The 12,579-nt window shown below is 57.7% G+C and overlaps 1 protein-coding gene and 1 long non-coding RNA gene across 3 annotated transcripts; one reads left to right on the forward strand and one right to left on the reverse strand.

Annotated features, from left to right (window-relative positions):
* The first annotated feature begins 36 nt into the window (after window positions 1–36).
* Window positions 37–8,539, forward strand: LOC135188481 (uncharacterized). 2 transcript variants are annotated; one of them, XR_010307721.1, is made up of 4 exons: window positions 37–348; window positions 3,464–3,895; window positions 5,537–5,707; window positions 7,538–8,539. It is a non-coding gene; the product is annotated as an uncharacterized LOC135188481 (long non-coding RNA). The 2 variants fall into 2 exon arrangements; XR_010307720.1 differs by lacking the exon at window positions 37–348 and adding an exon at window positions 3,277–3,319.
* DBNDD2 (dysbindin domain containing 2) lies at window positions 1,832–8,726 on the reverse strand. The gene is made up of 4 exons (XM_064167920.1): window positions 8,551–8,726; window positions 3,728–3,883; window positions 3,157–3,300; window positions 1,832–2,419 (listed from the first exon to the last, which is right to left on the reverse strand). Exons 1-4 carry the CDS (start codon window positions 8,591–8,593, stop codon window positions 2,211–2,213), a joined length of 552 nt encoding a protein of 183 aa, XP_064023990.1. The 5' UTR covers window positions 8,594–8,726; the 3' UTR covers window positions 1,832–2,210.
* Window positions 8,727–12,579: the final 3,853 nt, after the last annotated feature.

Raw genomic sequence — 12,579 nt, forward strand, 5'->3', positions numbered from 1 at the left:
TTCCGCTTCCGCTTCCGGTCGCTCGGCCAATGGCAGCCGCTTCCGGAGCTGCGCGGCTCGTCCAGCGCCGCTGCTCGGCATCGCTGGTCCCGCACGGCGGCGGCCGGGCCTTGCGCAAGAGGTGGTGTTCACCTTCCTGGGAAGGCCAAGGAGCGCTTGCAAAGAGCAAGTCTGGAGCCTGGGCATCCGGCCTGGGGCGGGACGGGACGCGCTTTCCTGGCTGTGCGTTGACCGACAGGGGGACGTTGACCGGCAGGGCTTGCCCCGGCTCAGGAACGAGAGCGTTCAACTTGTAGATTGCTCCCCAAGGACTCCCTCCCCCAGCTTTTGAAAGTTGATGGAGTTCTGGTAGGTCTCGACTTTGGTGGTTCGCTGCAAGGCCCAGTTGCGCACAAGATTCTGTAAGGACCGCAAGTGTGCCCCTGTGAGGCCAGGCTGGAAAAGAGTTGGGGTTGTTCAGCCCGGAGAAGAGAAGGCTCCGGGGACACCTTGCGGCCTTTCAGTGTTTAAAGAGACCCTACAGAAGAGATGGGAACGGACTTTTGGCAGGGCCTCTTGGGACAGGACAAGGAGCAATGCTTTTAAAGAGGGGAGATACAGTCTAGATGGAAGGAAGAAATTATGTGCACTGAGTATGGAGAGACACTGGCATAGGTGGTCCAGAGAGGAGGTAGAAGCCTCATACCTGGAAAAGCTTCAGGTCAGGTTGTTTGGGACTCTGAGCAACCTGATGTGGTGGAAGATGTCCCCTCTCGCTACAGTGAGGTTGGACTACATGGCCTTTAAACATCCGTTCCAATTCAAAACGTTCTATGGTTCTACGGCTGTGTGTGACTTCCTCTTCTCAGCTCTTCCCGCTGTTGTCTGCTTTCCTTCCTTGGCATCTGCTTTCCGGCGGGCAGTGTCTGTGTCTGAGCACACAGCCATCCGGAAGCATCCTCTCTCCCCACAGACTGCCAGCTTCGTTTTCACCCCAGGACGGAGTGAACTGCAACTGCAGCAAGGCAGCGCTGGGGGCGGCAGTCCGATGGTGCTCACAATGCATTCCGCTCTGGCCAGTCGTTAGTGGCTAACTGAGGTGCTTCAATCAGCTGATCTCATGAAGGGCTGGCTGACTTTTGGCAGGGGAGAGTACAGCAAGGTCTGAACACCCGCCTGGGAAGCAGCTGGCGTTCCCTGGCTCCTATTGCTTATCTCCCAGGCTCCTTTCCTCGTGGGGTAACCGCAGTTGTGCTGACTAAGGCTGAGCTGGGACAGTGCTTTCCTGGCCTGCAGCCACCGATAGCAGCAGTGGCCTCTGGTTGACTCCTTGTGACCCGTCTCGCAGGGAGTAAGTGCAAGTGCTTTGCAAGACTGCAAAGTGGCTTAATTTTTACAGCTCTTCCTAAGCTCTTCTGAAGCAGTCTCCAACCAGGACTGCTGCCATCATGCTGTGCTGGGGGAGCAGCACCTGCTGGTGCTGCCTGAGCTGATATTCTTTACTCAGCCCATTTGTGTGGGAAATCCCAAGTGTTATCACAGTGGGTAATTACAGGTCACCAACTGTGACTGTACTGCAGCCACTGACTCCCTCCCAGAAGCTGCACCCAAGTTACTCAGTACCGTGATCTGCTCCACAAACAGCTGCTTATCTCCACTGAGGTCCATTCTGTCTGCTGCCATCCTTGGTGCAGGAACTATCCCTGTGCTGGAACTGAGCTGTGCAACAAGAGGTTTCATCTGCTCCCACACAGCACTCTTAGTTTTACACCACTCTCTTTCCTTCAGTCCTTTCCCTGCACCCCCTCACCCCCCCGTGCCCTTTTCTCCCAGTAACAAACACACCCACTGCTTCTTTAGATTGGAGTGTTATTTCTCTGTATGCCGTCGTTAAGTGCTTGTCTGGACAGGACCTTTGTCAGTAGGATAAGAGGAGCTGGGCTCCCAAGGGATGGCTTTTGAGGTATAGTGGAGCTGTGGAATGCTGAGCATTTGGGGAGTGAAGCAGGGAATGTTAGCAGCAAAGTCTGAAGAGTTAGTTTTGGTAGCCTACAAATACCCCTTTCCTTCTCTTTTGGCTGCCAGGAGAATCTGTGGAGGAAGAGGAGGGGAAAATCATCTCTCCTATAGGGCAGCAGTCCAGGATGGGGCTTACTGAGTGCCAGCAGCTTTCTTTCCCCGGGGCTGGCAGGTCCGTGCAGAGGAGGCTGAGAGCAGGGCAGAGCCAGCTGCTAGCTCCTTGCCACCTGGTCTTTGGGACTGTCCTCCTGCAGGTCCTCCTCATCCGATTGCACCACAGGGGTCTCAGCCCCTTCCTCACTGGTATCCAGGCTGTTCAGATCCGTGGAGACAGAGGATGTGGATGAGATGCGTGACTTGCTCTCAGCTGCACTGGGCACTTGCAGGGTGATTTCCTCTGGGCACTGGCTGGCATCTGCCCCTGGAGGAGAGAGTGGTAAGAGAAAGAAAGGGGTTTCTGGAGGTTTATGGCTCTCTGAACTTCATGGATAGCCCCTCCAATAGACTGTGCTTTTCTGGCTGCTCTCCACCTCACACCCCTGGCTCTGGGCAGTACTGTTCACTCCTTTTCCAGTTTTGGCAGCAGAGCCTTTTCTGTCTCACATGAAACATGGCTTGGAACCGTGCTGTGGTACACCATTGGCTGCAGCAAGCAGAGAGATGTTTGCCTTGGCCTCGGTGAACCACTGCAGAGTGTGTGCAGGGTGGAAGGTGCTGGCACCCTAGGCTTTCCCTGCAGGACCCCAGCCCAGCAGCCTAGAGTCTGGCTGGGAGGTGGAGGGCTCCTGCGTCCTTCCTGCTTGGCACAGTGAGCTCTGCAGCACAGCGGGGACCTGGGAAATCATGACAAAGCACTGGCTGCTCCAGGGGAGCTTCAGGACAAGAGAAATTGCCTCATGGATTCTGGCAAAAACCTGGACCCTTCTGCCTCTGCAGCATGAAGTATTTACAGGGCCCTGTAACTCTGGGCTGTGGATATAGATGATGACATAGACCAGACCAGGGCAAGATCCCTTCAGCCTCCCAGACCCCAGCACCAAGTGTGGGTGTGTGTAGATCTGTACACAGGGTGGCTGGGGTTGAGGCAAAACCACTGTGGGCACTGGAGGGAGGAATGTCTCCCAACCTGGCCCACAAAAGGCTTGAGACTGCACGTACCTGGCAAAGACCCAGCAATGCTGCTTTCTTCTGTCCCACACCCCAGAAACACATCCACTGTGTCCTGGTCTGACAAGTCCATCATGTCCATCTGCTCCAGCATGTCCACGTTCACCTCCATGGAGGAAATGCTGCCCAGGGGGGCTGTAGAGACAGTGAAAAGGTGAGCCTTAGTGGAAGGCAAAGGGCACTGTGAGCCCTGTGCAGGCAGGATCTTGAGGAGGGAGGCCAGCTTTGCTGGTAAGGCCCTCAGGAAATCCTGTTTCCTTAAAAGATCACTCTGGAAAGCACTGCTGTCTCTTTGCAGCCCATCTTCTTGCCCCAGACTGCTGTCTGTAGGAGCTTGTCTGCAGCCAGTGAGTCTATAGGACGCCAGCCCGGGTGCCCATGTGCAGTGACTTCAGTTAAGTGGTGTGAGTAATCCAGAGCACACCCACATGCAGCCTGTGTGGTCCTGTTTCAGTGCAGTGTCCCCATCTGCTTTTAGCCTGCAGATGTCCCAGCGATCCCAACGTCAGTGCCATCATCCCTGAAACACCTCCAGCCCCATGCTGGTACCCAGAGTACTTACGTCTTCGATGCTCTATCTGCAGGTGAGACATGGGGAAGAAGAAATCCACCTCATGCTGGAAAACCTCCTCAAAGAACTTCTGCCGGTCCCGTAGCTTCAGCTGCTGCTGTTGCATCTGCTCTGCATCCAGGTTCCGCTGTGCCTGCTCCATGTCTCCTGGGGAGAAAGGTGAGGAGGATTGGCCCAGGCAAGGCTGTCAGAGCCCTTCTGCCTGCCCCAGTTCAGGCAGTACAGCCATGATGGAGAGTAGGTAATTCCCTTCTGCTCTGCTCTACCAGCACGCCCTGGTTTAGTCAGGGTGAGTAGATGTTAACGTGCCAGGGTGACAGCGTCACCAGCACTTGCTGCGCTGGAGCCTCAGCTCCAGCTTCAGACAGGCGGGGCAGCCAGGGTTGACTGGAGAGCTCTTGTGCTGCGATCTCGGTTGCTGAAGTGAATTACCGAGGGGGGAGGAGGGGTGTTAGCAGATCAGCCACGGCTTGCACATGTCCAAGTGTCAGTTTCCTTGCTAAAAAACAGGGCTGTCTGTGAACGCCGACAAGCAGGGGAAGCTCCCAGGGACAAGCAGTGGTGTTAGTACTCCAGGCTTTCAGGGCTGAGGCATGAATAATAAAAGGCATTAGCAGCCCTGTCACCCTGGCACACGCCAGCCCTGCCACCACCGGCACTACAAATACGGACACTCCTCCGCTCGCGGCTCCCCTCCCCACTCCCATCCCCCCTGCACAGCCAGCTTGGCTTCTGCCTGCACAAACATTTTCATTCCTGCAATTCCTCCTGCAGTTCAGCACCCGTGCCTGTGTCCCCAGCTCACACAGGAGGCAGCGTTGGGAGCCCTCGGGATGTTGATGAAGGTGCTCGTTACTGTATCACTGGGCCTGGTACCTCGCTTTTGGGTTGGGTACCCACAACAGCAAGGACCCAAATGGCACAGAGGGGCTGTGGCTGGTGCTTCCGGCTGTTCCCAGGCTGGTGTTTGACCTCAGCCATTCCAAATTTCCTCTCAGCTGCTCTTGGCCCAGCCAGCACAAGGAAAATGTGATTACCAGAGCAGGCAGTGCAGTAACTAAGGAAACCAAACAAACATCTTCTACTCTGACGGAGCATGGCCCAAACCCTCCACTCCTCCAGGCTGGAGAGGAGGGAACAGAGGGAGCAGCATCCCCACCCTGTCTGGCAAGAGTCGGGGTGAGGGTGACAGCAAGGCTAGTTGTCACCATTATATAGCAGCATAGCAGGACCCAAACAGGAGAGACTTGGTGGCCCTGGTAGCATGTCCTGGTCATCAGTGTCACATCTTCCCAGGGGTCCTCTGCACCCCATTTCTGAAGCATCCTTCAAGTAAACCCCATGATCTGTAATTGCTTGCCCTTAGAAGCCAGTCTGTGCTTGTAGCACAGTGTGGGGATGCACTGTGACTCAAGGCCTGTCACCATGCACCTTTTGGAAGAGGCTCTGGTCCTCTTCTGACTGTTCATCACCTTCCTGTAGTGCCTGGGGCAGTGATGGTGGATGCCCAAAAGGGCCTTTGTTTTGTATGTCTGACCTGAGCGCTGGGATCCTGCTCTGGTGTGCTGTGCAGTGCCCAGGCCAAGAGCTGTGGTGATGGACACGTGGTGCTGCTGAAGCTTTCCTGGCAAGGCTGACTGGCAGGTTAAGTGCTGCTAGATTAAGGTGAAAACCTGCTGCCTCCCCTGTGCCATCTGCAGAAGCAAATGGAGCCAAGGATAGGGAGGGGGTGAGTGGGGCATTGTTTATGGAGTTAGCTGCCTTCAGCAGCTGGAGTCAGCCCTCTCCTGTCTGTCCCAGCCAGAGCGCTGCCTTCCAGCCCAGCTGTGCCAAATCCATGGCAAACTGCCACAGTTCACCAGCCTGAAGAGAGCTCAACAGGCTCAAGGCAGAGGCTTTACTGACTCCCAAAGCCAGGGTGACAGACCGGTTCTCCATGCATCATCCTGCCAAAAGGACCCTGATGTGGAGGTAAGAAGGAGCAGCTCTAAATCCTCCTGCAATGCAAATGCAAAATAAACCTAAATGCTGTCAAGTGGTGCCCCACGTGCCATAAGTGTGGCTGTTCTGTGCCATTGGCACTCTCTGCCCAGCGTGTGCCCACACGTGACCGATACTCGGGGTAAGTGTGCTTGGGAGAGTCCGGACGGGTGCTGGCGGCAGCATTCCTGCGGGTGCTGGGACTTCTCTTGCGGGAGAAATTAGCAGGACCTGTTTGTGAACTTGTTTTCGAGCTCCCTCTGGGGTGTTGGGCACGGGCACTGAGATCCCATTATGTAAGGAATGCCGGCAGCAGGAGATGGCAGCTGGGCTGTGCTTGGCCCTGCCTGACCCGTGACCGCGGTGAGAGTCGGGGACGGAGCCTGCCCCCCCTCAACTCCCGGGGCGCTTCCGGACCCAGAGGGGAGCGAACAGCCCTGCTAGTGTGGCTGCTCCTCAGCAACCCTCGACGGGGAAATAAAAGAGGGCGGCATTCCCTGCCGCGGCCCTTCCCCATGTGATGGCCAGTCACACTTCCCGACTGTCACTCGCTGGGATTGTCTCATCCGGCTGGCATGTTCCCACCGCGGAACAAGTTGGTGCGCACAATGCGGCCCCTGTGCACCGTGGGGGATCTGTCGGTACCTGCTGGTGGCCTGGCTTTTATTACTATTGTCATGGTTATGACTACAGCCCGCTCAGCCAAGGGGCTGGAGGCTTATCAGCATTCAGAGCCAAGCTCTTCCCCGCTGGCTGAACCGCCTAGTGCGGCTGCGGCAGCATTGAGCACCCTGCTGCCTTCAGATCCTTCCGGCTCCCACGGCTGATTAGCCAGCACTGCTTGGAGAGCAGTGGGGGCCAAGCGTTGGTGCAAAGGCCAGGCGAGCAGGGCAGGCAGGATCTCCCCCAGGCAGTGCAGGTTTTGTCTTGCCTGGTCTCGGGCACCTGCCCACAGGGTGGGTTGTGGGAGTGGACTCTGGCTTCACTGGTCCCTCACATGGCATGGGCTCATGGCCACCACCATGGGGGGGAGAGGCACAGGAGGGCTGGATGTGCAGCAAGCAACTCTGAGCTCTCCCATTCACCCTCTCGCCAAAGTGCGCTGGGAGAAGAGCAAGTCCTGGCATACAGTTAGCAAGAAGTGAAGGCCAAACAGAGCTTCAGGATGCTGGCAGCACCCAACATCCAGGGCAGGAGCCTGTTCAGTTCTCCAGCTGCATTTCCATTGGGAGAGGACACGTTTTTCATTCCTGCATGGCCCGCAGGATCCCAGTACAACCTCCCTCTGTGCTGGTGAATAGGGAGGTTGTATCTGGGGGTGGGAGAAAGGTTGTTAGTGGAGGCACAAGGCCAGGAGTGTATGGGGGGGATGATATTTTCTTGAGGTCAGAGCTCTCTAATACCTTCCAGAGATTTCAAGGGATTTAAAGAAGGTCTTGAAATATAATCTGAGCTGTGGAAAAGGAGAGGGAGTGATGTGGAGGTGAGACAGAATTGAAGTGAGGGGTCACTGCAAGCATGGGGCAGTTACTCGGTGAATGCAAGAGCTGGAACAGGCTGGCACAGCCAGAGGTAGCCCTTCTCCAGAGGTGGATTCCCTGACTCTTTCCCCAGAGAGGCCCCCAGCACCTTACTGCTGCTGCCATTCTGTGTCTTGTGCTCCCAGTCCCTGCATGCAGGGCTGTGAGGGTATCAGGTGGGGTGAACATGCAGCTCCTGTGGTGCCACAGCATCTTGCAGGAGGCCTTGCAGAGTTTGCAGGCCCTTCCCTATTACCCTGCCCCATCCAGGGTAAATCCCAAGAGCTTTCATCTCCTTTAGCCCTAGGAGAAGATCCTAATATGGAGCAGGGACAAGCCGTGTGGAGATGGGCTGCCTGGACACACTGACTGCCTGAGTGTTCCCTGGCAGTCTCTTCTGGACCGGCATTCCTGACCTCGTGTTGCAGCGTAGCAGAAAATAACCACGGCCCCGGTGAGAGGAAATGCACCAGGCGAGTGTGAGGACGGCAGCGGTTTTGGCAGAGATGCTTCTGGGAAAAGCTGGAGGGAGGGGGAGCTCCAGAGGGAGGGCATGGCACCTTGTAACCCCCCTGTCAGCGCCGCGGCTGCATCGCCTGCACCGCTCAGCCAGCTCCAAATCCCCTGCGTCTCAGCACTAAAAATATCCCCGCCGCCCGGAGCTCTCTCCCCGGCAGAGGCTGTCATGAGACCCTGCTATTTACGGGCCACACTGCCGTTCCTGCGGGAAGCAGCGTGAGGACAAAGGAGCTAGGAGGGCAGCACAGTGCCCCGGGCACGCTGTGGGAGACCCGAGCGTGGCTCCGTAGCAGGCTGTCCCATGCCAGACCCTTGTCACCTCGATGCCACTCATCCTGCCGTGTTCACTGATGGCTGTGCTTGTGTAGTCTTCTCTGCCCCTAAATACTCGGGGTGGGAGTTTTGCACCTCCGGGGAATCTCGGGGCTCCGGGGCGGGGAGGTGCCGCTGCTCCTCCACACCGAGCCCGTGGGGATCTACTCCCCCCCAGGGGTCCCGCGGTGCCGATTCCACTCCGGAACCAGCCCGTGGCCCAACAGGTCCTCGAGTTCAGCCGTTTCCCAGGCAGGTGCCCCCCTCTCCATCCCGAGCATCCACATCCCAGGCACGGAGCTTCCCGTGCAGCCGCGGGAGCGGTGCCCGGCGCAGCAGGCTGGTCCAGCAGGGACTCGGGGCTGGAATGGGGGGCCATGGGTGCTCTGCAAGGGCCACTGCTTGGGTGTCGCCACAGCCCTGCCCGTCCGCTTGGTGCCCTCATGCCCTCCCGTCCAGCTGACTCCGCGGCTCGTTACTTACCGGGCGGCCGCCGGCTGCGGCTCTGCGCTCCGGGTCCCGACATGCGGCTGCTGCTGGCACCGGCTCGGGATGGGGTCGGGCCGGGCCGCTCGGGCTCAGCGCGGAGCGGCCACCGCGCCCCCCGCTGCTGCCGCCTCCCGCCGCTGCCGTTCGCCCATCGCCGTTGGGCGGGGCTCGGGCTGCCGGGGCGGTGTCAGTGCGCCCAGCCCCGCGGCATCGCGGCGACGTCGACCGACTGCTGCCCGGCCGAGGTCCCGGAGGCGGAGACAGGGGTGTCTGATGCCCGGGTAGGGTCCCTGTCCCCATCGAGAGCGAGGTGTTCATGTGCAGTACCCACTCATCACGGTGGGTCCCTGTGCTCCCGGGGCTCATAGAGAGTCACCATGCAGGATCTCTGGTCCTCATACAACGTTCCTGGCCCCGAAGGAGAGTCCCTGGTTCCTAAGGAGGGTCCCTGCAGAACGTCCCTCCACACATCCACAACCAAGCAGAGCTCTGTGCCTGCGGTGCCCAGCTGCAGGTGCTCTGTTGCACAGCTCTGCCAGACTGTGGGCAGTGCTGTGGGAAGGGGTTCTCTGCTCGGGCAGGGAGCAGTTACCAGTCGATTCCTTTATTTTCCTTGTTTTCTTCTCTAAACTCACACAATCATGCAGGAGAGATGACAGCATACTGTGTGGATGGGCCACGAGGTTCCTCCCCAGCTCACCTCAGCTCACCCCTGGCCTTTGGAGACCCTCATCGCCCAGCAGATCATACTCTGAGAGGGTTTATCCTGTGTTCAGCCTTGCACATCTCTTCTTGGCAGAGAAGAGGACTTGGCCGCCCGCCTCCTTCCTCTATCGCAGCAGGGTGAGTCAGTGCTTCGCTGTGCCCAGCGCCAGCTCTGCTCGCAGCCTGGTCACTGCCAAGCCAGGGTGCGGGGGGGAGCATCCACTCTGCCCTCTTCTCTGGCTGAAAGGGAGTTTCCAGTGTCTGTGGCATGTCCCGCTTGCCCTGCTCTCAGTTTCTCTCTGTCTAGATGACTAAAGATAACTGGGTATTGTTCGCATCCCAGCTCTGTTTTGGCTACTGTTGCTTTGCTGTTCACCCCATGCCCCCGGGGAGCTGCTGAAAACTAGCTTTGTGCCGGGCATCTGCGGCCCGCACCCTCTGTACTTGCCTGTAGCTGCTGGCTTCAGCTCACGTGGTGGTTACAAGGGATGAATTCTGTCCATGTGAGTTCACATCCAAAAAGCACCCTCGGTCATGTCTGATGGTTTCTGCCTGAGCACAGGATGCCAGCTCTGTGGTTTGGTCCTGAAGGGATAGGGGGGAACCAGCCTGCTGTAGCAAGAGTGAGGAGGGTTATGGGTTTTGAGGAGCCACAAGAGCAAATCTCTACTCGGTGCCTGCTGACCCTGGTTTGTCCACAGCTCCATGTACTCTGGTATGGCCTCCGGGCAGCATTAGCCATTTGCCCACATCACTGCTGCCCCCCTGCAGTGGGAGGGCAGGAGGGGGTTGGAGCAGCAGCGATTTCACCGTCGCAGAGCCTGACTCATGCCGGCTCTCCAGCACAAGCCGTGCTGCGCAGCGGGGCGCACGTTTTATTCCAATTAAACCAACGCAGGCAAGCCAGCTCCACGTCATGACTTTTTCCTTTTTTGCTCGTGGCAAAGCGTGCTCTTGGCCAAGAGGTGAGAGGGGACAGAGCTGACACTGAAGTTGGAGGACAGTCTCTGCTTCTGGTCGGGATCCCTAAGCGTAAGTCTTGCCAGATACCTGCAGGGTCTGTCTTGGCCGCCGCAGCATTCCTGACTCACTTGTGCCTCCAGTGCAGGCTGTCGGCATTGTCCTGTGTCAACAGCCCTTACCCTAACCACGAGTGCTCAGGTCCTTGAGATGCAGGTCAGAAGCCCAAACAGGAATGCCTCTTCTCCTCTCCACAACACAGACTTCAGCTCCTGCCAAAAGTCCCCAGGGGAGCCAGCATCAAAGTACAGCAGCAGAAAATGTAACGTGACTTGTTCCTCCTGCCCTTCCCACTCAGCGTTCTCTCATCTGTTAGAGGTTTGGAAGGTGAGTCAGGGAGCTGTGGGGTGAGGATGGAGCTGGGGAGGAGTTGGCTGCTAAGGGAAAGGTGAACCCATGCAGGCAGGGTTTTCACTTGCTGGTGAAAATAGACCTTGTTCTCTAGGAGGTGAGTGTAGATGGGGCTGTGAGTGAGCCACAGCTTGACTCAGTAGGTTGTGGAGTCAAGAAAAAAAACAAAGCAATGCTGCCTTCTCAGTCAATGAGGAGACACATTGCAAGGGAGCAGTCTGCAGCTGGCAAGGCTCCAATAACCTGAGGTCCTGCAGCTCCCTTAAAAGGGGTGGGTTTAGCCTGGGACAACATGGAGACAGAAAAAACATAAATACCCTCAAAGGAATGAGGTGGACCACTTCTGTACAGCTGGGGAGGCAAGAGTTGCTGGGGTGGGGTTCACAGCATCACCTCCATGCTAAGAGCCAGCCAGCTTCTTGGCCATGTCTTGACTCAAGAGAGACGAGCCCAGTCCTGGGGTGGATCCTGCCAAGTCCTGCAGGTGTCTCTGCTGGCATGGGAGCTGGTAGAGTTAGGAGGTCATGTATGGGCAGCAGGACACACAGCCCTCTCCCCGGGTGAAGAAGGGATATTTCTGGAGCACTTTGGCAGAGACCTGAGCAGAGCAAGGAGAGACTTTGTGCCAGGCTGGGATTGGAGCTGGTCCCCCACCATCTGCTCTCACCTGCTTGGCCCTGCAGTTTAGGCATGCTGATGTCCCCTTATGCAGGCAGGTGGCTTCTCCTCACCCAGGAGTCATTGGCTTTGCCCAGGTAGGTGAAAGGCAGGCAGCCTTGGGCAGCAGAGATGGAGACACAGGGTCTAGAGCTGCAGCTCTAAACAGAATGAACCCACAGGCAATGCCGTACCGAGATTGAATGGGACAGAGGGGGCCCTGGGAAATTGCCCATAAAGCTGGTGCCAGGTGACCCTGTGGCTGGGCATCCCTGTGGCTGACCCAGCAGCCTGGGGTCCTGAGACCCTCCTCAGCCCTGCTCGCCTCTGAAGGAGGTAGGTGGAGGAGCAGAGCCAAAACCACCTCCCACAGACCCTGAGACTGTAGGCACAGGCTCTGTCCCTGGTTTGTGGCTACGCCTGGCTGGGTGAAAGCCTCTGCCCCAGCTTGGCAAAGTGCTGCTCACAGACATCCCGGTACCCTGAGCAGGGGAAGCTGGTAGGGATGGACAAGCAGACAGTGACATGGCACAGGCTGCCAGGGCAGGGGAAATGTGTCTGGCAGCTCGCACCCAGCCTCAGTGCCAAGAGATACCTAGCGTGGTGCTGAGGGCAAGAAAGGGCTGGGAGAGATGCCCAGGACCGCGGACACCTCCCAGGGCAGAGGCAGCGGGAGCAAGCGGGGCTGGAGGCTGCTGCTGCAGGCAGCAAGTGCACCTGCACTCAGGGATCTCAGAGTTGAAGCCTGCTGAAGTTTTTCAGCTCACGCTTAAATCAGACTGTCGTGGCCACGTGCTGACGGCAGCACATCTTGTCCTTGCCTCAGCAGCCACTGGCGTTGGGCACAGGTTCCTGCACAGACTCATCTCATGCCATGCCCAGCTGCATCCTACCATCAGCTGCATCCAGAGGCTGGACAAGGATGAATTCTGCCCCCACGGCCGTATCCATGCTGGTGGACATCTGCAGTTCTCGGGTAGGCTTGCTGGCTGCTTGTGGGACAGTGGAAGGGTGAAGAAGGTGGTCCTCGACTCATGGAGCCAGTCCTATGCCCCAGCCCTTCTGCACCTTAGACCTGCTTGGTGCATCTGCATTGTTGTGAGGAGTGTGTGTCATGGTGACAGGTTCCCTCTGCTCCCTTCCCTGGCACTGGCTAGGTGTAGGGGGCTGCCTGAAGCTGTCCCATCAAGGCTGCAGGGCTGCCTACTGGGCTCAGGATGGGGAACCCCACTGCTAGCTGAGCCTGGAGCTATGTCACCCTCTCAGGTTGACCCCTAACGAGTAAATTCA

The sequence above is a fragment of the Pogoniulus pusillus genome, chromosome 29 (genome assembly GCF_015220805.1).
Source record: "Pogoniulus pusillus isolate bPogPus1 chromosome 29, bPogPus1.pri, whole genome shotgun sequence".
Classification (NCBI taxonomy): domain Eukaryota; kingdom Metazoa; phylum Chordata; class Aves; order Piciformes; family Lybiidae; genus Pogoniulus; species Pogoniulus pusillus.

Bases quoted from the DNA above. Each gene is read 5' to 3' on its own strand.
- DBNDD2 (XM_064167920.1), bottom strand. From the start codon at position 8,593: ATGTCGGGACCCGGAGCGCAGAGCCGCAGCCGGCGGCCGCCCG. The intron at 3,884-8,550 runs GTAAGTAACGAG...CTTTCTCCCCAG, and splicing joins CCGCAGCCGGCGGCCGCCCG to GAGACATGGAGCAGGCACAG. The intron at 3,301-3,727 runs GTAAGTACTCTG...CTGTCTCTACAG, and splicing joins GCAGATAGAGCATCGAAGAC to CCCCCCTGGGCAGCATTTCC.